Below are 24,493 nucleotides of genomic sequence, written 5' to 3'. Positions count from 1 at the left end.
GCACAGACAGGAGCCAGGCACAGGCCTGCAGCTCCCAGGTACCCAGGCAGGCAGATAGCACTGCGGGGTGGTGGGGGTTGTATTCTTCCTTTGTCATCTGCGTGTCCTGGTCCTTTCACCCTCCTGGAGGAAAGCGGTCTCACCTTTAAGTATCAGTAGCTTAATGGGCCCCCCTTTGTGACATTTGCTGCTACATTGTAAGTCTGGGTTAGCCAGGCTAGCCTATCTGGAGAAGCTAATTACCTCCTTTTAGGCATCGAGCCTGTAATTTGAGTAGCTGCCCCTGGATGAATGGTGGTGCCCGGCTGTGCTTGTGTTGCACAAATAGGCTCCCTCCGGGCCCAGGGCAGGGAAAGAAAGCCCCAGAATAGCCTGAATTGAGACAACTATAACTCCTCACTAAGGGAGTCGTCATTCATTCACAGTGCCATAAATCATTTCTAATCGTGTGGGGTAACGAATGAATATAATTCACATTGAGAGGAAGTACAAAGACTTCCATACCACTGATGTGCATACATTCCTTATGTAAAATAGCTGTTACTATTTTTTACTGTTTTGCTCAATTCTATTTTATTTTATTTTTTTTTAAAGATTTTATTTATTTGACAGAGAGAGACACAGCGAGAGAGGGAACACAAGCAGGGGGAGTGGGAGAGGGGGAAGCAGGCTCCCCGCTGAACAGGGAGCCTGATGCGGGGCTTGATCCCAGGACCCCAGGATTGCGACCTGATCAGAAGGCAGACGCTTAACCTACTGAGCCACCCAGGCGCCCCTCTATCTTGTTTTATATCAAGGAGAAACCTCTATATTTTTCACTTGCGCTTGAATCAACCTCAGGCTTTTGTTTGAAAACAGATTCCACATGCTCTCACTCCTTCTCATGGCCTCTTGGCCATTTATTTTAAAGCAGTGTCCAGGGTGCTCGGTTAAGCGTCTGCCTTCAGCTCAGGTCATGGTCCCAGGGTCCTGGGATCAAGCCCTGCATCGGGCTCCCTGCTCAGCGGAGAGTCTGCTTCTCCCTCTCCCCCCTACTTGTGCTCTCTCTGTCTCTCTCTTGCTCTCTCCAATAAATAAATAAAATCTTTAAAGTAAAAAAAAAAAAGCAGCGTCCGGAGGGTTCAGAGAGTGGCTGTGGCTTATCAGAGGGAGTGCTTCCCAGTAGCTCCGTTGAGCTCTTTCCATCTCTTTAGCCCTTCTGCATCTCTCGCTCTTTGCCTTTATAAAAGTAAAGTTTATTGGGATTATTTCTACCGTAAAAGTCATACTCGTTAAAGAACATCCTCACTAGAGAAAATGCAAGAAATTGGAGAAAATCACCCATTACACCAAGATCCAATCTCTGTTTTCTTTTTTGAAGTTCTGATTACTTTTCTAACATGTTCCAGGTAGTAAAATATACATGCCATACAGTTTCCCCTCTTGACCATTTTTTAAAAAGGATTTTATTTATTTATTTGAGAGAGAGCGGGAGAGCAGGAGCCCAACATGGGACTCAACCCCAGGACCTGAGATCATGACCCGAGCCGAAGGCAAATGCTTAACCAACTGAGCCACCCAGCCCCCCCCTCCACGGCCATTTTTAAGGGTACTACTCTTCTTTTTTTAAAGTTGGAATGAATGCCCCGCAGACAGCAGCTTTTTCTCCTCGAGGCTCTTCACCTTGGTTTTCTTCGTGCATCAGAACTGAAAGGCCAGACGTGTTCAGTGTCTGCATGTCCACACTCCCCTCATCTTCTGTCTTTTCCCCAGTATAACTGCCTCGGTGACTACGTTTATATCTCTCCAAATGAGAGCGGAAGTTCCCAGCTGCTGTCAGTGTTAACTTAAAAGTTCTGCAAGCCGCTTAGTGACTCACTGCGCAGCGCTTGCGCTTTCCCTTCCCCTCCTGAAGACTTTGAAACGCCTTTAGACAAAACAGGGCAAGTTTTGGCACCAAGTAGCATGACGATTGATTATTTGCTGTTTCTTCAGGATGGCTTTATTTATTTTTGCTTTTGCTTCTCCTTCTGCTCCAGGGCCACCGCCGCCCAGTTCGGGGAACGAGCAGCACTCGTCAGCCTCCATCTTTGAGCATGTGGACAGGCTGTCCCGGTCCTCAGAGGCCAGCAGGCGGGTTCCCAGTAAGATACAGCTGATCGCCATGCAGCCCATCCCGGCCCCTCCGGTTCAGCACCCCGTACTGGCTGACCGGGTGGCAGAAAGCAACAAAATTAACAAGGAGGTATTTGCTCTTTTTTAAGAAGTCCATTTATTAAAAAAAAAAAAAAATCATATTCTGATTTGGTCACTGCTTAAAAACAGGTGGAAATTGCTAAAGGTAGGAGCTGCTGACAAGTATTCGTCATTTTAAATATCAAGCTGAGTTTTTGTTTAGATCCAGTGCCGTTCAAGGACACCGTTAGGTGTACGGCAGACATGCAGAGAGTTAACATAGCAAACCCGAGCCTCCTATCCTTCAGAAGTCCTGCGATGGCCCTTGGCTGATGTTTGGGAACTTACGTTTCAGAAACATTCCCATTATTCCCAGAACAGAGTGGCTCACTGTGCCCAGATTGTTTATGCAAACAGTATGACTTATCTGAACATCTCTTTTCCTTCTGGCACTCTGGAATTTTGGCACATGCTCTGCAGAGGGAGACTGTTTTACCAGCCCCCAGGACGAATCCTGGGCATTGCAACTCCAATGGGCTTCCTTGGTGGACATTTCACATGTGTCATCACAACTCATTGCTGGAGGAAGGAAGCAACATTGTTCTGTGTGGCTCCCCTGGGGAAGGCCTCCTATAAGCTTGCTCCTGGTTTCCTCCGGACTTCACCCCACATGCCATTTCTCTTTGCTTATTTTGATTTGCATCCTTTTGCTATAATAAATGGGACTAACTGCTGAATCCTATGAGTTTTCCTAATGAACCTTTGAACCTGGGGTGATCTTAGGACCACTGTAGACTTTGTGATCCCTGATAGATCTACTCTGGCCCTAAGGATCTAGTAATACCTAGTAAAATCTGACTCCAGTGAATCCTGGAAGAGTGAGTTAGATCCACTTCTCTCCTGAGATTTTGGTAACTAGAAGGCCAGTCCAAGTCACTGTTAACTTGACCTTGAGAGATTTGACCTGGGCCGGACAATGAGTGGCCCAAAGGCCATTTAGGATTGCACATAAGGCAGCTCCATGTCTGTCCATTTCCTGCCTCTAAGAAACACCTGCTACTGTTGTGAGTTCTGCCAGGGTGAAGTAGTAGGAAATTGGTATAGTTGCAACCCCCTACCCGCTTTAAAGGTGATCCTTAAAGTAGATCATCTTACAGAAGTCCTATCAAGAGTTCTTAACGGTCTTTCCTTCTTTTGCTAAGAATGTGCACTGTGGGTTTAGGATGGTGTGCACTGCCTCTGCTCACCTTTGCTGGGGAGCGCCAGCCCTGCACAGCCCCCGGCCTAACCTAGACCTGTCTCCTGCATCTCGAGTTGCATGTGCCTCTGTGCTTACCATGTGTAAGCACCCTAAAGTGGATTCTCCGTGTGCCGGAAGGAAAGAAGGGAGTATGCTCACCAGGCCTGTGGCCCCACAGCTTGCTAGCGTACATCTGTTTTTCTTTTACTCTCTTTTTAAAATGTAGTATTTGATGCATACGTGGGCTACGGGACCCCGCCCGTAGCTGATGGCAGGTTCTCTGTCCCCGTGTGTGTGTGGCTGTCCATGTCTCCCACTTTGGGGCCTCCCGGGAGCCTGGGAGGGCCATCTGGGGGAAAGGAAACGCCTTCCCAAGATGCTCTCTCCACGGGGGGGGGGGCCCCTTCGGGAACATTCCATGTATCTCCCTTGTCTTCCCTCGGCCGTGCAGATCCAGACGGCGCTGCGGCACAAGTCCGAGATCGAGCACCATCGGAACAAGATCCGGCTCCGCGCCAAGCGCCGCGGGCACTACGAGTTTCCGGTGGTGGACGATCTGTCCTCGGGCGACACGCGTGAGCGGCACCGTGTGTACCGCAGGGCGCAGATGCAGATCGACAAGATCCTGGACCCCACGGCCAGCGTGCCCTCGGTGTTCATAGAGCCCAGGAAGAGGTGCGCGTCCCGAGCAGGGCTCCCCGAGGTTTGCCTGTGGGGGCGCCCACGGCTGTGCTCCTGCTCTGGCTGCTCTCATTCACCACCCTGCCCCTCCTCTTGCCCCTTATTCCTGGGTTTACTCTGCCTCCTCGAATTCAGCTAGTTGAAAATGGCAGTCGCCCTTTCTTTCTCAGATGGTTCCCCCTGGTTTCCCTCCTCCGTCTCCCCCCATCCCACTCTCACTCCCAGTACCTTCCCCTCCTCTGGGTGGGCAGGTCCATTTCTTTTCCCACAGCTGCCCTCAGAGTCTTGGTCTCTTGGTCTTCCAGACCCCTGTCCTAAGGCGCATGCGTTTTCTCTAATCACTGCTCTCATTTGTGTCTTGCTCTGTTCAAGACCTGTAATGGCTTTGGTTACCTGCCATGTGGAACCAGCGCTCCGGTAACAGGCGGGGCCCTGCCTCTCCATTCTGTCTGCTTTCCACCGCCCGGCAGTGTAGACAGTGTCTCCCCGTTAGCTGGTCCCCTCATTCCGCCCCCCACCCACATTCATCTGCTTCCTGTTTCTGGCCCTCAGGATGCTGGTGCCTGCACCTCACACCCTCTCCCCATATCCCTCCTCCTCTGTAGATCGTACTTGCTTTTTAAGACCCAGGTCAGGCCCTATAGCCAGCCACGGTATCAGTAGGTCACACTGACCTTGCCCTTTTCTGAATGTCTGAAAAAAAGTCATGGTATTTTATTACCTTACATGATTCCCTGTTGTTCCATGCATTTAATATGCTCAGGTAGACTGTGGCTTTCTTGTAGCAGAGTCTGTGTCTTACACATTGTTTATATCCTGTGGGGTGTTTACCACAGTGGCCAGCACATCCCAGATGCTCAGAAAATACTTAGTGTTTAGTTGATAAGCTACTGGCAGGAAGGTTTATTTCCTATGAAGATAACCTCTTCCCACCCCACCCCCACCCCACCCCGGAAGCTCCAGGATAAAGCGATCTCCCAAACCACGCCGGAAACACCAGGTCAATGGCTGCCCCGGAGATGCTGAGAAGGACAGACTCATCACCACAGACAGCGATGGCACTTACAAAAGGCCCCCCGGTGTCCACAACTCCGCCTACATTGGTTGCCCAGTACGTAATGCTGCTTCTCGCTTCTGGGGTCAGGGTGGGGTGGCTCTTAGGGGAAGGAGAGTGAACAGTGGCGGCCAAGGCCCTGCGCTGTCGTGTTGCCAGATGACTGACACTCCAGGGCCAGCTGGGCCGTGAGGCCTGGGGGGAGGGGGCCGGTGGGCTGCTCCTTTGAGGGGAGACGTGAGTCACAGAGACCAGCAGGCTGCTGAGTGAGCCCCTGGAAATGTAACTCTTGTGTCGGTCCTTTCTGTGTGCAAGTCCTGCTGTCGTGTGCTTCGGGATGGGTCCTCCTTGAGGTTAACTGGGAAACAGAAGTTTGTTTTCTTTTTCTTTTCTTTTCTTTTTTTTTTTTTGTCTTCCCCTGGTCAGAGAGTTGTTTGGGTTTCTTGGTAATAGGAAGGATATTTAGGGTTTTGTCTCTCCCTTCTGTTCCTGGAGTGCTAAGAAGGTATTTTCTCTCTCTGTGTGTGTGTGTGTGTGTGTGCACGTGTATAATTTTAATGGAAGAAAAAGCTTAATGGAAATTAAAAAATACAGAATTGGGTGTTTTTGTTTTCAAATGGAAAGGGGCCCACTCTGAACTGCTTGAAGTGCTCAAGGCAGACATTGATGGCTTTAAGGCACCCATACACAGACCCCATTGAGTAGGGAAGAAAGGGCCCCCCTCCCCACGGGTCTGCGAGACACCCCCAGACAGAGAGGGAGCTCCAGATGTGGCTGCCTCTAGCAGTGCCAGACACACAGTGGATACCGGTAGCCTTGTGCTGGGGCAGGCCTGGCTCATAGCACAAGACCCCTTCCTCCTTCCAGAGATACACAGAGGCATTCTTGTTTAAATTTTTTTTTTTTTAAGATTTTATTTATTTGAGAGAGAGAATGAGAGAGAGAGTATGAGAGGGGGGAGGGTCAGAGGGAGAAGCCCACTCCCTGCTGAGCAGGGAGCCCAGAGGCATCCTTGTTTAGAGAGAAATTAGCAAGAGGAAAAACAAAACAAAACAAAACAAACCCACATCCTTGGAGAAGGGGTTTGTGATGTACGTGATCACTTTGGAGAGAGCTTGTGTACCCTTAGCCATTGTCTCCTAATTACACAAATAACTAACCCTGAAAGATGTGAAACCTGATTATACAAATCTGCCAAACACCACACTGACATTGGGGCTAAATATCATTGAATCGTGGTCATCTGAAAGAACCAGACTTTTCCTTGGCAACTTCCTGTATTTCTAGTGTCCTAAAGACTGGCCGCGCCTGTTTATGAGGATTGGTGCAGTCCCAGAGGGGTGCAGGGTTGTACAGACTCAGCTGCTTTGCTCCTGACTCGGGCTGTTTTGGAAGGCTGTGACTGAGTTCCTAAGATCGGGGAGCCGGTCCCGGCAGTTCTTACAGCAGATGGAGCTCTTGTACTGCTGTTGTGCTTTGGACAGGTGGTTGTCTCGGCGTCTGTGGTGTTTGGCTTCATCTGGGAGGACTGTCCCCTTAGCTCCCCAGGATGTTCACTTGTTTGGCTTTTGTCTCCCCCCGGGACTTGCAGGCCTGATGTGTGAAACCAATGACTAGAAGAAGGGGGCATTCCTTCCCCCCAACCCCCTTACTTCCCTAGCCAGCCAGGGCTCATTCCCTCAACGAAAATCTGCACCAGTGCTATTTCAATTCTGTCCCCTCTTTTTTTTTTTTTTCTAAAGAACCCCTTAGTTCTGTCATCTGATGCCATTGGGTCTTGTGTCTTCCCCTTGACCTCTCCATTTGTCTTCATCAGTAATCCAAAATCAGGCCGCCTTCAGGGGGGGCCTGGATCGTCTTTTCACTTCTTGCTTTTTTTTCTCAGCAGCAAGTGCAGAGGTTCCTCCGAAAGCTGGTGGAAATAAACCCTGCCCTGGAGAGCACCACCTCAGTCAGCTGGCTTCATTTCTCAGAGATTCCCTAAAATGAAATTTTTCTCAGATGGACTTTTTACTTTCTATAAAAATTCTAAAACACATGCTCTCAAAGATAATGCCTTTTTGTGGAACTCACTTTTTCTTAGGTAGTATTTCATCTTGAAGATTTTACTACACATACATGTTTTTTCTTAAATTTTACACTTCACCCTCAAAATATTTTCTCCTTATGAGCTCTTTCTCCTAGGGCGAAAGAAATATTCCTGTATTTCTTGGCAGCTAGGGGTTACCATTATAATTCAGGCCTCAGCACACTGTGGCCCTCAGGCCAAATCCGGCTAGCGACCAGTTTCTGTGACGTTTTATTGGAACACTGTCATGCGCGTTCATCTGCGTGTTCTCTCTGGCTGTTCTCGCTGAGTGGTAGACTTCCATAACAGAGCAACAGAGACTGTATGACTCAGAGCCTACGATATTTGCCATTTGGCCCTTTTCGGAAAAAGTTTGTATACCCCTGATCTAATTTATCATCCAAACCTGACACCTGGGAGCGTGATAGAAGGTTCTATTAATGATTATATTGGGACAGCAGGCATAAGCTGAGACTGTCCTCGGCCAGTCAGGGTATCTGATCATACATCCTCTCTGATGACTAAAGGTAAAAAAAACAAAAACAAAAACTTCCTATGTATTTCTCAGGAATGATAGGTGGATGCATATCTTTACAAAGGAAACAAATTGACCAATAATGAAGCTATCAGACTGAGACTCACGAGAGCGGAATTCAAATTCCAACGGGGATTCTGGATAAATCTTAACGTCCATAGACCACTGTTACCCATTTATTACTCAGTACCACCTATCTGTGAAACACTGTGCAGGTGTTGGGATATAGAAGAATGAACAAGACCTCTTCTTGGCCTGCAAGGTGCTGGTAGTGGAGCCTCCCAAACGAGGAGCCTGTTAGAGGTAGAAAGAACTGGAAGCTATGATGTCATGGCTCCGTAGCTCTTTGCCTTCTTGGCAGGATTCATGAGTCCCACCTTCACAGCTTCACAGTGTATTTCTTGCTGTAAAAGTTAAAACCATTGGAATCTCAGTTCGGGCCTGCAGTTTTTTATGTGGCCGCACGCTCGCTTCCTTGCCGTGCAGTGTTCTAAAACAAAATTCAGCTGAGTAAATTTAAAGATCTCATTGGCTTTCTTCAGGAGTTCATGAATCAGGCAGCATCCCACCCAGCAAGTAGAAAGGAGCTCCGAGGGGTGGTACAAAATGGAAAGTTTTTATAGACCGAAGGGGGGGCAGAAAAGGAAGTTTTCTAACAAAGAGTGGATTGTTTCAGGCAAGGTCACCTTTCTTTGGGGAAAGGGGGGAGGGGGTCTGTTGTGCAGATTACCTCACTCGTGCTGATCAGGAATTTCCAGATTGACCGGTTAAAGGTCACATTCCTGGGAGAGGCTGAAAGTGCGGTCAAGTCTTGCTTTGCTCTCTGGGGGCAATGACTCCATTTTGGGCCGGTTGTTGCTTTCTTGCTTTCTTTTTTGTTTTTTTTTTGAAGAACAGCTACCTAGCCATTTACTGGAACCACCAGGAGCATCGCTTCTGTCTTTGCAGAGACCCTTTCACTTACCAGTGGGATGTATTTACAGAGACACTTTTCCTTTTGCTCTACTGTGGACTGTTAGGTTGGTGACACACTCCTGGCTTCAGTCTTCCGTCTCTACTCCCCAGGAAAACCCAAGAACGGGAGAAGGGCCTGTGCACGGACCTTTTATCCACCTCACAGGGAAAGGGCCACAGAGTTCTTCCAGGGCTCTGTCACAGATCCAAGAGCCCTTTGGGGCTCCAAATCCTTACTTAGAATCCCTAGGTGACAGATGTCACTTAGTAGAACCTTTCCTGCGATAGCCCAGTTTTAAGGAAAGAGACTTCCGGGACCAGGGTGTCCTGTCCGTGGCAGCGAGGCCACCCACTTGCTGCTGGGAGGGGAAGGGCGCCAGCCCCACCTCAAGAGGGTGGTCATGGCTCAAGGGCCGTGGTTTCTGTGGAGGAGTCAGGGCCTGGTGATGCCACAGCTTCAGAGTCTGCCGAGAGAATCCAGAAATCTGAGCTTTAGTATAAAATTTTCAGGTTTTAAGAAATATTGGCTCTTTTCAGACCGCACAGGCCAAGCGAAACAGGTCTGCGGGCCATGTGCGGCATGCCAGGCCGTAGTGTGGTTTTCTGTCTGTTTGGGGTTAAACAGCTGCTGCTCTTCAGTGTTCAATGCTGGCATGAATAATAATGATCATCTGTTGGACAGGACCTAAACATGAGGAAGCACTGTATTATTTTATTTTTTATTTTTTTTAAAGATTTTATTTATTTGACAGAGAAAGAGAGAGCATAAGCAGGGGGAGCAGCAGACAGAGGGAGAAGGAGAAGCAGCCTTCCCACCAAGCAGGGAGCCCAATGTGGGGCTCCATCCCAGGACCCCGGGATCATGACCCAAGCCAAAGGCAGCCGCTTAACCGACTGAGCCACCCAGGCACCCCATGAGGAAGCATTTTAGACAGTTGTCTGAGAATAAGGATGTATCTGTGGAACAGAGACTTTTCTTTATAAAAGAGTCATTGATCCAAACATCAATACAGACAGGAATGTCTCCTTTGGCCCCTTAAGTAGGGTGATCCAAGCAGCTGAGCTAAACTGGGCCAGTTGGACGAGCAAAGCATTCTGGATACAAGGCGCCCACCCTTCCTCATGGAGGGCACAGGATCACCAGCCCCTCGTGCAGAGCCGCTTCTCTTCAGGGCGTCACTGGCAGTAACAGTGATGATGCGCTTCCGGCGCCACTGACACCAGGAGGGCCTCCTCCTACATCGGTTTCCTCTTTTGTCTCTTGTGTATATTATGACAGCATTTTGCTCATAAAGCAGTATCAGGAAATAAGATTTTTAAGAAACCTTAATTGTTACTTATATCCCTGCCTCTTCGACAGTAGGTATAGAATATAATTTAAACCTTTCTGGGTGACTCATGTTATTCAGAGGTAGCGCCATTTGAAAGACATGTGGTTTCTGAATAAACACTCTCTATTTACCAATATAATCAGTTGTTATAGTAAGTATTAAAGTTGTTTGTATACACATAGGTGCACTGTGGCGGTGACTTTGATCTCTTCTGGGGGGGGGGTGTGTAGGGTGACTTTTTCTTCCTAGAGTCAATAGACTGCTTTAGTTTTTGGTATCTATGGAAAGTTGACTTGGTATTTTAGTATATAAGACTCTGAGACAGTTTTTGGCTCCTTAGGGGTATTTAATAAAAATACATACTTGCAGGTATTGAAATGCATTTCAGATAACTGGTTGAGTTTTGCTGGCCAAATGATTGTTGACTATTTTCACTTTTTTCTTTCATCCTAATTCAAGCTCCCTCTGCCACTGCCATCCCATAGCTGTTATTTAAAAAATTCTTACAGTAAACTTTTTCCTCAATGTCAGTGAAAATTGTTAAATTCCATTTTGGCCCTGTAGTTTTGTTTTCGAGTCACCATAGAAGCTCACATCTGATCCTTGTTCCCTTTGCTGTTTGCCTTGCCGTAGTCTGATCCCGATCTCCCGGCCGATGTGCAGACCCCATCCTCTGCTGAGCTGGGGAGGTATCCAGGCCTGCCCTTCCCAGCCTCCCAGTACATCCCACCCCAACCGTCAATCGAGGAGGCGCGCCAGACCATGCACTCCCTCCTGGATGATGCTTTTGCTCTCGTGGCCCCCAGCAGCCAGCCTGCCAGTGCCGCGGTCGCAGGCCCTGGGGTCCCAGCCGTCCTGCCTGTGAACAGCACCCCTTCCCGGGATGAGAGGCGAGCGACCCAATGGGGATCCTTCTACAGCTCTGCTCAGACGGCCAACAACCCGTGTAGCGTAAGTACTGGCCTTCTAGAATGCTCTCATGGGCCAGATGTTGGAATTTTGTTGCCTGACTTCCTCAATTTCAGAATCACTACAATAATACTGAATTCATTTGATCAGAATTAAAGCTTGGCCGGGAGACCTCAGTTTTCATCATTTTCTCCTGAGTTAATTCTTAATGTTGGAAGCATCCTTTTATGCAACTCTGGTATTTTATGGGAGTCTCTTCCTGGGTTCCCTTCAGTGTCGTGAAATGGAGGTGGGACAACTGTCAAAGCATATTCTCATTGATGTCTTTACAAAAGGTACAGTTTAGAATGTACCAAATCATTGGGCTTCTTCTTAGAAGGCCACCTGGGACTGGAGCGGTTCTCGAGGCTCCAGGATTATAGGCAGCTAGCCCACAGGCAGGCAAGGACAACCATTTCAAATATCAAGTTTCCATCTTAGGACTTAACATTTCAGGATTTCATCTTCCTTTATTATCCTTTATTTTTTTCATATTCCATCAGTCCTTTCAAATGTGCCTTCTCAAAATATGGGGGAAGAAGTAAAACTGAAGGATGTAACATTAAATATTTTTTTGCTAATTCCACATTGGATGATTGGACTAAAACATTTGATGCTGGAGGGAAGTTAATTAGACCCGGTTTCTCAAGGAGTGTTTATACTGGGTCCTCTGATTTTGTTACATTAAGGTGAAATTGGGTGGTAGTGAACACATGTTAAAGGAATCTTTATCTCTGAAATTGGTTTGAATTTTCAAAGTATGTGGTTAGTAATAGATTGTTTCCTTTAATAACTGCTAGCATGTGGGGAAAATACCATCCATCTCTACCTAACAGTTTTTAATGTTATAACTATAAATATTAAATACTTCATATTTATAACTGGTAGTTTATAATCTTTAAGGAAATGGATGATATACAACAAATTCTTTGATACAGTGAATGTGGCTTCAGCTGCTGTCTCTTCACTTTAAGTTTCTTTCATTTGTTTATTAATCCAGGTAGATTTATGGAGTACCTGCTGTGTGTGCACTGCACAACTCCAACTTCTGCATTATGGCAAGGGGGTATGTGGACAATTGAAGCAGTAATTTTAAAACTGTGTGGTGGGTGCCTTGGCAGGGGGAAAGTACAGCCAGGGAGCACCTACCTGAGCTGTGAGGTGTTTAGAAGGATTTTGTAGATAAAATGGCATCTAGGTGGAAGTCTGAAGGTTAATTAATGGTTGCGGTAGAAAAACATGGCAGAGACAGAATTAAAAGTGCCCAGTACAAACTTCTTCTGGACAAGATGGAGGAACACAGTTGGATTACCTTCCTTCCAGAAACAACTAAAATAACAAGGAGGGGGGAAAAATATATATATATATACATACACACATACAAATATATGGGTTTTCACAATCCTGGGCATTAGGCAGCAAAGGAGAGGGATCATTGAGAAATGAGTTGAGCTCTTTACATGTCCCAGTTTACTATCTTGAGAGAGTCTCTAGCTGTGGTGCAGGGAGGAAGACCTCAGGCAGAGCGCAGTATTCTGAGTTGAGAAAGACAGAATTGGAGACTGGAGGGCAAAAGATAGGTAGATTTCACAACAGAGAGTACAAGAAAGCAGAGAATTCTAGAGATCTGCAGAGACTCTTCACCTGAGTACAGACCAGTTTAAGGGTATGAGGAAACTACCTAAGACTGGGGAAAGAACCACCTAAAAAGATTAGAGGGAACAGTCCTCAGAGCTCACACAGGTGTGGAAATAAGTTCCTACTGTAGAATGAATTGTGTATCCCCCAAATCCAAATGTTGAAGTCTAAACCCCGTGTGGCTATATTGGAGCTAGGGTCTTTAAGGAGGTGACTAAGGTTAAACGAGGTCATAAGTTTGGAATCCTGATCTGATAGAACTGGCACCCTTTCTCTGCCATCTGAGGATACACTAAGAAGTTTGGCTGTCTAGAAGGCAGAAAGAGAGCTCTCACCATAAACAAAACCCTGCCGGAACCTTGGTCTTGGACTTTCTGGCCTACAGAACTACAAGAAAATAAATTTCTGTTGTTGAAGCCACACACTCTGTGGTATTTTGTTATGACAGCCCAAGCTGATTATTACAGTTCATTTCCTTCCAGAGTAGAAAGCTGCATAATTCATGGAGCACCAGTTAGATTACTCAGAAGGAGCATTGATTTGCTTCACTGGTGGGGCAAAATGAGCCTCAGATTAAAGCTTCCCTAGCTCTACCTAACAGCATAAAAACAATATGTGAACCCGAACAAAGCTCAAGAATATTTATAAAAAAACAAAAATATATAGCATCCAACAAGGTAAAATTAATAATGTCTGAAATCCAACCAAAACTAACCAGATAAGCAGAGACAGGAAAATGACACAGAACTAGTAGACAAGGATTAAAAAAAAAATCGTTATAATGAAGTTCCATATGTTCAAGAAGCTAGAGAAAAGATTGAATGTATTAATTAGAGGCATTGAGGACGTTAAAGGATACAAATCAATGTAGAGATGAAAACTATAATGTCTGAGATAAAATATATATTTATGGGATTAGTGACAGATTAGATATTGAAGAAGAAAAGATTGGTAGGTTTGAATACATAGTAATAAAAACTATCCAACATGAAACAAAGAGAGTAAGTAGACTAACAAAATGAATAGAGCATTGGTGAGCTGGGGACAACCTCAAGTGGACTAAATATACATGTAATTGGAGTTCCCAGAAGGAGGGAGGGAGAGTTAGAAAAAATAATTAAAGAAATAATGGCCAAAAGTTTTTCAAATTTGATGGAAACTATAAATCTTCAGATCCACAAGGTTTGATGACCCCCTATGCACAAGAAACATGAAGACAATTATACCAAAAAAAATAATCAAATGGCTCAAAATAATTGATAAAGATTTTGAAATCATCCAGAGAAAATTACAATTACACATTGTAATGCAGTGGAACAGAGGTGAGGATGACAGCAAAATTCTCATTGTCCAGAAGACAGTGAAACAATCCTTTAAAGAACTGAAGGAAAAAACTGTCAATTCTCTATTTGCTGAAAATAACTTTCAAAACTTTTTAGACACACAACAGCTGAAAGAATGTATCACTGGCAGACTTTCATTACAAGAAATGTTATGGGAAATTCTTTGGGGAGAAGTAAAATGATGCCAGATAAAGATCTGGATCTACATAAATGAGTGAAAAACACTAGAAATGTAAATATAGTTTAAAAAGTTTAAAAAACCTTTTTCTTTATTTAAATTTTTTAAAAAAGATAATTGGCTACTAAGGCAAAAAGATGACAGTGTATTATGGGGTTTATAACATATATAGAAGTAAAATGTATGAAAACACAATAGCACAAAGGGCAAGAGAGGAGAAATAGAAGTACACTCTTTTGATGTTCATATACTATACATGAAGTGAAATAATAGCACTTGAAGGTAGATTGTGATTGAAAAATATAGAATATAAACTATAGCAACCATGAAAAAACTTCCAGAGTAATAGGTAATAGCCAACAAAAGAGTAAAAATGAAATTATAAAAAATACTTAGTCTTGGGGCCCATGGATGATGACTCAGTCAGTTAAGCATCTGACTCTAGATTTTGGCTTAGGTCATGATCTCAGGGTCGTGAGATTGAGTCTGGCGTTGGGCTCTGTGCTCAGTGCGGAGTCTGCTTGAGATTGTCTCCCTCACTCTCCATCTGGCCCTCCCCCAGCTTGCATGGTTGCTCTCTGTCTCTCCCCCACCAATAAATAAATAAATAAATAAATAAATAAAATCTTAAAAAAAAAAGTATGCAGTCCAAAAGAAGGCAGACAAAGAGGAAAAGGGGAACAAAGAACAGATGGGACAAATGGAAAACAGACACCAAGATGGTAGATTTAAATTCAGCCCTATCAATAATCACATTAAATATGAATGGTCTAAATATTCCTATTATAGGGCAGAGATTATCAGTGGAATAAAACTCAAGATCCAATTATCTGTTGCCCACAAGACACTTACATTAAATATAAATCCACAAATGGGTTAAAAGTATGGAGAAAGAAAAAAAAAAGTGTGGAGATAGATAAACCGTGTTAACACTAATCACAAGAAACTAGAGTGGCTTTATTAATGTTAGCCCAAATGATCTCATAGTAAAGAATATTACACAGAGGATCATTTCATAATACTGTATTGGTCAGGTCATCAAGAAGACATAAAATCCTAAATGTTTATGTGCGTATGACAGAGTATCAAAATATGTGAAGTAAAAACTGATAGAACTGCATGCAGAAATAAACAAAGCCACAGTTATAGGCAGAGACTTCAACACTTTCAATAATTGAAAGAATGAGTATATAGAAAATCATTAAGGTAGAGAAAACTTGAACAAGTCTTGAATTAATACTGATTTTCAGCTTGAACTAATTGACATTTATAAAGTGCTTTATCCAAGAAGAGCAGAATGTACATTCTTTCAAGAGTACATGGGTGATGGGGATTAAAGAGTACACTTATGATGAGCACTGAGTAATGTATAGAATTGTTGAATCACTATACTGTACACCTGAAACTAATATAACACTTTATGTTAACCATACTGGAATTAAAATTTAAAAATTGGCTTTAAAAAAGAGTACATGGAACATTTATCAAGATAGATCATATTCTGGGCCATAAAGCTGATCTCAATAAATTGAACAAGATTCGTATTATCAAACAATCCCATAAAAAATGGGAAAGGGGGATGTCTGGGTGGTTCAGCCAGTTAAGTGGCTGTCTTCAGCTCAGGTCATGATCCTAAGGTCCTGGGATGGAGTCCTACGTCGGGCTCCTTGCTCAGCGGGGAGCCTGCTTCTCCCTCTGCCTGCCATCCCCTCTGCTTGTGCTCTCTCTCTCTCTCTCTGATTAAAAAAAAAAAAGAAAGAATTTGAACACAAATGTCACCAAAGAAGAAATACAGATAATAAGCAGACAAATGTGAAGAATCACCAGATGGAGAGATCTTCAATCTTGTTAGTCCTTAGTGAAGTGCAATAAATCATGAGATACCCCTATATACCTATTAGAACATGAACAACTGGAACTTTTATAAACTGTTGATAAGAATGTAAAATAGCACAACCTATTGAAAAACAGTTTGACAATATCATAAAAAATTAAACCTATGCCTTCTTTATGACCCAGTCATTCTATTCTGAAATATTTACTGAGGAGAAATGAAAGCATATGTCCAGACAAAGACTTGTACATTATGACAGCTTTATTTGTAATAGATTCAGATTGGAAGCAACCCAGATGCACATCAACAGACAAATAGATAAACAAAAATGGTACTGAATTTATACAGTGGGATACTACTCAGTAATAAAAAGGAATGAATTATTTATACATATGACAACATGGTTGGGTCTCAGAATAGTTATGCTGAGGGAAAGAAGCCATCCCCCCAACCAAAAAAAAGTGCATATTGTATGATTCCATTTATATGTAATTCTAGAAAATGCAAACTAATCTATAGTGACAGAAAGCAGATCAGTGGTTGCCAAGGGATGGGGTGAATTTGGGAAAGGGTATGGGACAGAGGGATTACAGAGGGGCACCAGGAAGCTTGGGTGGTGATGGATATGTTCATTGTCTGGTTTATGAGCGTGGTGTGTGGGTACCAACATTTGCCAAAACTTAACAGTTTGTATATTTGAATATGTGCAGTTAATTGTGTGTCAATTATAATGAAATAAGGCTGTTAAAATTTTTGCTCCAAAATGTTCTTTAACAGTGAAATTAGTTCTGGGCGACTAATACAGAGTGAGAAGTAAAAGTGGTGAGACATGAGGCAGGAGAGAAAAGGCAGGAAGCTGATAGGGGTAGAGCCTAGCCCTCATCCTGACGGTAATGGCCAGACACTGAAGACTTTTGAGCAGTCTAAAGACATAATTCAGTGTGCCTTTTTGACAGATTGCTCTCGTTTTAGACTGGAGAATTGTTTGTTAGAGTGCAAGACCAGAAGTGGGGAGACATTTAGGAAGTTGTCATAGTAATCTTGGTGAGTGATGTTGGTGGCCCCAACTAGCATGATGCAGTGAATGGATTTCAGAGAATAAAAATCTTCATGGCCTCAGTGTGTTTAATTGCTGATGGCACCGAGCCAGTCTAGGGGGAGAGTTCGATGATACAGGAAGGGGGGGTCCAGAGTACTGAAGGAGGAATTACCTTTAGAAATGAGGGGATGTATTTCTTCCAATTTACTAGCAGGAGGAGGGAGGAGTTGGGTACAGATACAGTCATGTTTGTAGTGGGTGACAGGAAGTTGAGAGGCCTTCCATCTCCTTGTGGCTTCTGTTTTTCACAGTGGAGAAAGCAGAGTCATTTATTGAGAATGAATGAAGAGTGGCAGGGCAAGGGATTTGAGGGAGAGCAGAGATTGTGCGTACTTATTGTAGAGAGTGAAAGAAAACCCTTTAGGGACATAAGAATAATTACTTAGTGGCATTGAAGCCCCTGATGAGAATGACTGTCGCAAAATTATAGTGGCGCAAATTAAAGTTCTGTAGTTTTGTTGGTCAGCAGTTGGGTACCCAGGTGGAGACAAGGAGAAAACGGGCAGTTGGATTGATCCGGGAGTAGGGCTTTCTCAGGCAAATGTGATGAAAGGACAAGGGGCAAGAAATGTACCGATTGGAGGGTGCAGTTGAAATGGTAGACTACACTGAAGGGCAAGGACAGGGAGTTGGGGTCGATTCAACATGCTGCAGCTTTGTAGATTCTTCCTCTCGAATCCTCTGCATTACGTGGGTTGGAGCCACCCTCATATCTCGCCACCATTGCAAGAGCTTCCTGATTGTCCCTCTGCCTCCAGTCTTAAATGTAGGATATGAGGGTGGTGGCTGACATGTAAAATGCCATTTATTGGTGTTGAGCAGGCTGGGGAGCGGAGAGGCTGACACAGTAGATACATCCTATGGAGGACAGGTGGACTCAGCACCCAGAGGGAACCCTACAGGAGCTGCTTGACTTAATCTTGAGTTTTGCAAAGGAAGAGTTCTATCACTTTCTGACAAGACCTTGTTCGCTGCTGGCATCTATATGTCACTTCTCTCTGTTCCTAATGCTTTCTGAATTGTTCTGTGAAGAAATCTGTGGCCATCTTAATTCCCCCTTTCCTGGTAAGGGATGTATGTACCCTACCTGCTAGGAAGCGTAACTAATTCTGGGCACTCAGCCAGTTTTTCTGAATAATTTCCCCCCGTGAATAGCCAGTGTCCATTTCATCTTCAGATTCAGCTCTTTCATTCACTTAAGGGAAACTTGCTTTTATATCTGAAATAATTTTCTTACTCTATTCTCTTTATTGGAGTCGAAGATACCAATTATCTTCAGGTTGGCTCATCTTTGTTTCCTATACCTATGCTTTTATTCTCTAATGGCTTTAGCTACATTGTCCTGGTTTCTCTCCCTTCTTTATGATTATCATGGGCCTTTTCTCTATGGCATTGATTTGATTTGGAGCCATATCTATTCTTTTCCCTGCTAGTTGATTTCTTAGAGCCATAATGGCATTGTTTCAGTCCTCAAATCATTTCCACCAATAATTAGGTCCCAAATTATTTCAATTCTGTGGTCTCTCATTTCCATTCATTCTATTCTTTTATCGTCTCATCTTTGAACTTTAAAAAAGGAATTGCTATTCTTATTACTTTACCATTATGTAACCATAGTCCTTTTTTTGTTCCTTGGCTGCTAGTTTTCTCAGTTTATGGCATGAATCTGTTCCTTTCTTTGCTTGTTTGGTTTCTGCAGGTGAATTTTAGCAATAATTTTTGACTGATTATTTGTTCATTGTTCATAGGCTTTGGAGATGAACAATTCCGTGATAATGCCTTAAATCCAGCATCTTAACCAAGAATTCAAATCCATAGCAAGATTTTTATAAATACTCTTAACTGAGTGATTTTCTCATCATGGCCCTTTGATGTTACCCTCACATGTTTTTATGATGATAGCAGTTTAGTGGAAAACCAGAATCACTGGCTATATCTGTGCATATCTAGTATAATTTTATCATGTTTATAAATTGGTCATAAATTACTGTTTGTTGCCAGGAGGAACCTGATCATCCTTTATTCCCTTCTTCTGACTACCGTAAAAACTACAATAATGTAGATTTCAGGATGTCCTCAGTTACCACATGAATCTTTATTTACCAACTAATGACATTTTTTAGTCTTTTTTTTTTTTTTTTTTTTTGCCAGTGTAAGGATGTTAGTTATGCATTGGTGAGAAGGCCACTTGATAGGTGGTATTTCTGCTTTCCTGAGTAAAGTTAACCTCCCTGGAGCAGTCTTCTAAGTACCAAGTGTGATTGTCTGAACCAGGACATTTTACAAGCAGACCCATCCCAGACTCCACCAACCATTTAACATGGCTTTCTTGCTCTGTTGGCCTGTTTTATACTGAATAGAAGGAAGGGATGCATTAAAATGGGATTTTTATTTGACATCGCTGGTTGAAACTTTAAAATTCTATAGTGTTGCCCAAAGTTTTAATAGATGTGACCCACTTAAAGTAAACACCTGTCATTATGTCTGTGATTTTTTTTAATCTTTTTCATTGGTGCGTGCATTATCTGGAAAAATCACTTCCTTTTTCTGATTACAACAGAGTTAAAATGCCTTATACCACAATAACAAAACAGGTAGAGTGGACAGCTGGTTTTCACTGTTTTTCTATTAGTTTATCACTTACTGGACCTCCTGAAATCCTGTTATGTAAACTTTGATCTTTTTTTGTTTTGTTTTATTTTGCACATGAGTATGTTTAAAAAATTCAGACTGCTGAAAAACACAGGGGCCACTGTGAATAATCTTTATCTGGTCTCAGATTTCCCTTTAATTATTTGAAAAGGAATTGAAACTCCTTTTCCTTCTGTTCTTCCCTTCTTCCATAATCCCCTTTGGCTGTTTGACCTCAGCTGGGGAACTCTACAAGGTTTTCCTCTCCCTCCCTCTGCCAAGGGGATGGAAGCAGAGAGGGCCAGAAGGTAAAGTAATTTGAGTACAGTTTCACATGTAATAATCCCTTCAAACTGTATGAGGTATAGGGTTCATTCTATCCTTCTTGGCATCAGGAAATAGGCCCAGGGAAGTTGAGTAGCTTGGTTAGTTTGTTTGATTCCAAAGCCTCTCCTTTTCTTCATAAAGTAGAAATTCATTCAAGGGGGAAATCTGGTTTGGGAACCATGGGCAATGCAGTGCAATGGTGGTTAAAAGCTGGTCTTTTGAGTCAGAAAGACTTATTAGGAGGAAATTACTTAACTTCCTTGTGAGTTGATTTCATCTATAAAATAGAGTAGTGAGCCCTTTGTTGCTGTTACTGGGGCCAGAGTTAGTGCTCATAGCGCTTACCACAAAATACTAATTCATTAAATGACAGCTTAAAAAATATCTAATATGAGAGCAGGTCCAGAAGCAAGGCTGACTTAGTAACTTCACTGGGAGCTCTGGATCCTGGTCAACCAGTTGGTTCAAGCTGACTGCAGTTGGATGGACTCTGTCCAGAGTAACCACTCTGTTGAGGTATCTGACTCCCAAATAGCGATTCACAGCTGTTGAAAGAAGTGTTGAAGTAGGAGTCCCATGAATGTTAGGGTCGGGATGTGTTGATTCCATGAGGAACACGACATAGATACACATTTCTTTAAATCTGATGCCATATTGATATTGTTCTAGCCAAAGAACACGTGGGTAGCTGAGATTAGCTCAAGTAAAAAGAGTTGATTGAAAGCTGTGGGGCACTGGATGGAACATAAGGGCAGGAGTATGGCTGGGCCTCCTTGGAACCAGAAAACTTTCAGAAACTGAATGTGGTAACTTCATCTTTAAGTGTCTCTCTAATTTCTGGTTCTCTTTTCACAATGTTCTATTAACACAGTACAGTGCTCACATACTTTAGTTTTGTGAGTATATTTGAATTGCTGCTGGAAACCCAGTGGCTCTGGTGACCATCTTGGCCCATGTTGGTAGAGTCATTTGTACTAAGTGTGGCCACGAAGGCCTACCTTTTTAGCAGAAGATACAGATTTGTAGAGAATGAGCCTGTAGGGAAGAACAGATGCTGGAAGATTGTCTGTCACTCATATTTTTTATAAAAGAAAGAAAGGTCTGGAAATGAGTTGTCTGTTTTTTTAAAGCCCGGTAGCCCAGTTCCCCAAGCTGAAACTTCTGGCATTATTGAATGGCAGAATGCTTAAATGGCATGCCAACTGTTTTATGGGAAAATAATTCTCTTTAAAGTTAATCTTGCAAGCCTAAATTTGTAAGTTTGCTCTTGTCACTTTCTAATAAATGTGGAATGTTAATCTTTATCTTCTTTTGGTTTTCTTCCAGAGATATGAAGACTATGGAATGACTCCCCCATCAGGCCCATTGCCAAGGTAAAGTTTTCAAGAGAAAATGCATTAGAACTTCCTCACCTAGGCTGTTTTTAAAAATTTTGTAAACTCACTTCTTTGAGCTAATATTTAGAGCAGATGATGTGTGTTGTCTTGGGCTAATCTGAAGAGGAGAAAAAAGGTGGAATTTAAGGTCTGCTTCCAGTAATGACAGACTAGATAATTTGCTGAGGGCAATTGGAAAAGCTAGACAAGATGTAAAAATAAAACAAAACCAAACCCAGATAGCTAATAGGACAGTGAAGTGCTATGGGGCCAAGATCCAGGAAATCCAGAGAGATGAGCCCTGCCTCTTGGGCAGACTTTCTCCCAGGGGCACCTGCTAATTCCAGAGGAGGTGACTGAGAAGCTGAGCAAAACTTTGGACAGACTCATGGAGCTCGGAGTCTTGAAAATTCAACATAGTGAAAGTTATGGGATAACACCTCAAGGCATGCCTAGGGAGGACTTTGATGCCTTAGATGAATCCAAATATATTTGAAAAGAAAAATGGCTGAAAACCAGTGATCTAAGCATCCATCTCAATGTTTAAAAAAAAACATCTAATTAAACCTAAGGGAAGTAGAAGGAAGGAAATGATAAAAATAATAGAAATTAATGAAATAGGGGCACCTGGGTGGCTCAGTCAGTTCAGTGTCTGCCTTCGGCTCAGGTCATGATCCCAGGGTCCTGGGATGGAACCTCGTGTTGGGCTCTCTGCTCAGCAGGGGAGTCTGCTTCTCCCTCTCCCTCTCCCCCTGTTTGTGCTCTCTCTCTCTCTCTCGCTCACTCTTTCTCAAATAGATAAAATCTTAAAAAGAAATAAAATAAATAAAAAGAAAGTATTGAAATAGAAAAACAAATAGCATAATAGAGAAGATTGACAAAGCTAGACGTTGGTTCTTTGAAAAAAGCTAATAAAAGTGATCAATCCCTGGAGAGCTTGATCAAGTAAGCTGTGTATCGTTATCAATAAGAGGAATGTAAAAGGACACATTAATCCAGATCTTTCAGAAACAAAAAAGATTTTGACAGATTTTTAAAAGGCTGATTTTTAAAAGATTTTACAGATACTAAGGAGATTTTATGAACACATTTTTGTGAAATTTAAAATGGAAAGTGGCTCAGTTAAGCGTCTGCCTTTGGCTCAGGTCATGATCCCAGGGTCCCTCGTCAGGGAGTCTGTTTCTCCCTCTACCCCTACCCCCTGCTTGTGCTTACTCTCTCATGCTCTCTCTCGAGTTCTGTCTCTCTCTCAAGTAAATAAATAAAATCTTAAAAAAAAAATTTAAATGGAAAAATTCTGGGACACGTGGCTGGCTCAGTCAGTGAGCATGTGACCCTTGATCTCGGGGTTGTGAATTTGAGCCCCATGTTGGGGGTAGAGTTTATCAAGAAATAAATTAAATTGATTTTTTTTTTTTAAATAAGATGGATGGAAGAATTCCTAGAAAGAGAAAACCTGAATTGTCATATAACTATTAAAAAAATTGAAATCATTCCTAAAATTCTTCCCACAAAGAAAACTTTGGGCTTCAATGGTGAATTCTGCCAAAAACACCAAAGGAAAAAGACGTGCCAGTGTTCTACAAATTTATCTAAAGAATATAAAAACAGAATGCTCCCCACCTCATTCTTTGAGACTGCATAACCTTTTTTTTTTTTTTCTGGCAAAGACAGAGAGAGAGAGAGAGAGAGAGAGAGAGAGAGAGACAGAGCACAAGCAGGGGGAGGGGCAGGCAGAGGCAGAGGAAGAAGCAGGCTTCCTGCTGAGCAGAGAGCCTGATGCAAGGCTTGATCCCAGGGTGCTGGGATCAGGACCTGAGCCAAAGGCAGACACTTAACTGACTGAGTCATCCAGGTGCCCCAAGACTGCATATCCTTGATATCAAGAATGACAAGGACAGGGAAATTGCAGGAAAGAAAGCATTAAGGGTTCATGCGTTATACTCATGAACATAGATGCAGAAACTTGAAACTAAATATTAGCAAACATACCCAGCATTGTATTCGAGAGGGTATCATATCACAGCCAACCTGGGTTTATTCCAACAATACAAGGGTAATTTAACATTTTGAAAAATCAAGCAATCCAATTCACTACTTTGAGGAGAATAAATGAGGGAAATCTCATTTCACTAAATACAGCATTTGATAAAATTCAACATCCATTCATGGTAAAGATCTTAGCAAACAAAGAATAGAAGTGAACTTGTCTAATCTGATAACAGTTATCTCAGCAAATATGAATTAAGTTTGAAATGTTAAAAGCTCTCCTTTTGAGAATAGGAGCAAGACAAGACAAAGATAGCTGCTTCCATTACCTCTAGTCGGCATTGTCCTGGGGGTCTAGATGGTGTAGTGAAGCAAAAAAAAAAAAAAAAAGAAAAAGAAACAAAAATATTAAGGAATTCAAGGAAAGAAATAATACTGTTATTATTCTCAAATGATATATTTTTTAAGTAGAAAATCCTCAAATGTCAACACATAAGTTAGAACTAAGAGAATTTAGCAAGATAGATAAATTACAAAATAGCTGGATATAAGATCAGCATACAAAAATCTGTTTTATTTCTGTTTATGAGCAACAGACAAAATATACTGTACAAAATAGCATTAAAAATGTAAAGCGTCTCAGATTTAATCTCACTAGATAGTCAAGTCGTCTAAAGAAAGCGTTCATGGATTGGGCAACTCAGTATATTTAAAATATCGGTCCTCCCGTAAGTGATCTACAGATGCATTGTGATCCCTTTCAAAATCCTGGTAGTTTGTGGTCTTTAAAAAAATATGTGGAAACTGACAAGCTGATTTTAAAACTTATATGGAAATGCAAAGGCCCAACAATATTCAAGACACTTTGAGAAAAAGAATAGTGTGTGAGGACTATTCCAAAGGTTGTAAATTACTGTAAGGTAATGAAGACAGTGTGGTATCACTGTAAAGCTAGACAAATAGACCAGAGGAACAGAATAGAGAGTCCATAAGCAAATGATTTATTACAAAGAAGGAATTGCCAGAGTTAATCTCAGAAATCATACTCAACTATCTTTTCAATGACCACAAGTCACACAGAAGTAGGAATGTTATCTGCTTCCTCATTTTTTC

General features: G+C 42.7%; 1 protein-coding gene across 4 annotated transcripts in view; it reads left to right on the top strand.

Annotated features, from left to right (window-relative positions):
• Nucleotides 1-24,493, top strand: part of KIAA1549 (KIAA1549 ortholog) — a 91,238-nt gene that overhangs the window by 44,220 nt on the left and 22,525 nt on the right. For 2 of the 4 annotated variants that reach the window (XM_073899261.1, XM_025854916.2), the window contains exons 13-17: nucleotides 2,019-2,224; nucleotides 3,846-4,069; nucleotides 5,033-5,186; nucleotides 10,651-10,968; nucleotides 21,342-21,388. In XM_073899261.1, the coding sequence (XP_073755362.1) occupies nucleotides 2,019-2,224; nucleotides 3,846-4,069; nucleotides 5,033-5,186; nucleotides 10,651-10,968; nucleotides 21,342-21,388 (949 nt within the window). The remainder of the gene's footprint in view (nucleotides 1-2,018; nucleotides 2,225-3,845; nucleotides 4,070-5,032; nucleotides 5,187-10,650; nucleotides 10,969-21,341; nucleotides 21,389-24,493) is intronic. The other 2 variants (XM_073899260.1, XM_073899259.1) reach the window with 2 other exon arrangements.

This window comes from Callorhinus ursinus, unplaced genomic scaffold (assembly GCF_003265705.2).
Source record: "Callorhinus ursinus isolate GAN/ISIS: 27379988/994484 unplaced genomic scaffold, GSC_fseal_2.0 scaffold12, whole genome shotgun sequence".
NCBI classification, from domain to species: Eukaryota; Metazoa; Chordata; class Mammalia; order Carnivora; family Otariidae; genus Callorhinus; species Callorhinus ursinus.
Note: the sequence above shows the minus strand (reverse complement) of the source record. Positions and strands in the feature narration are given on the sequence as shown.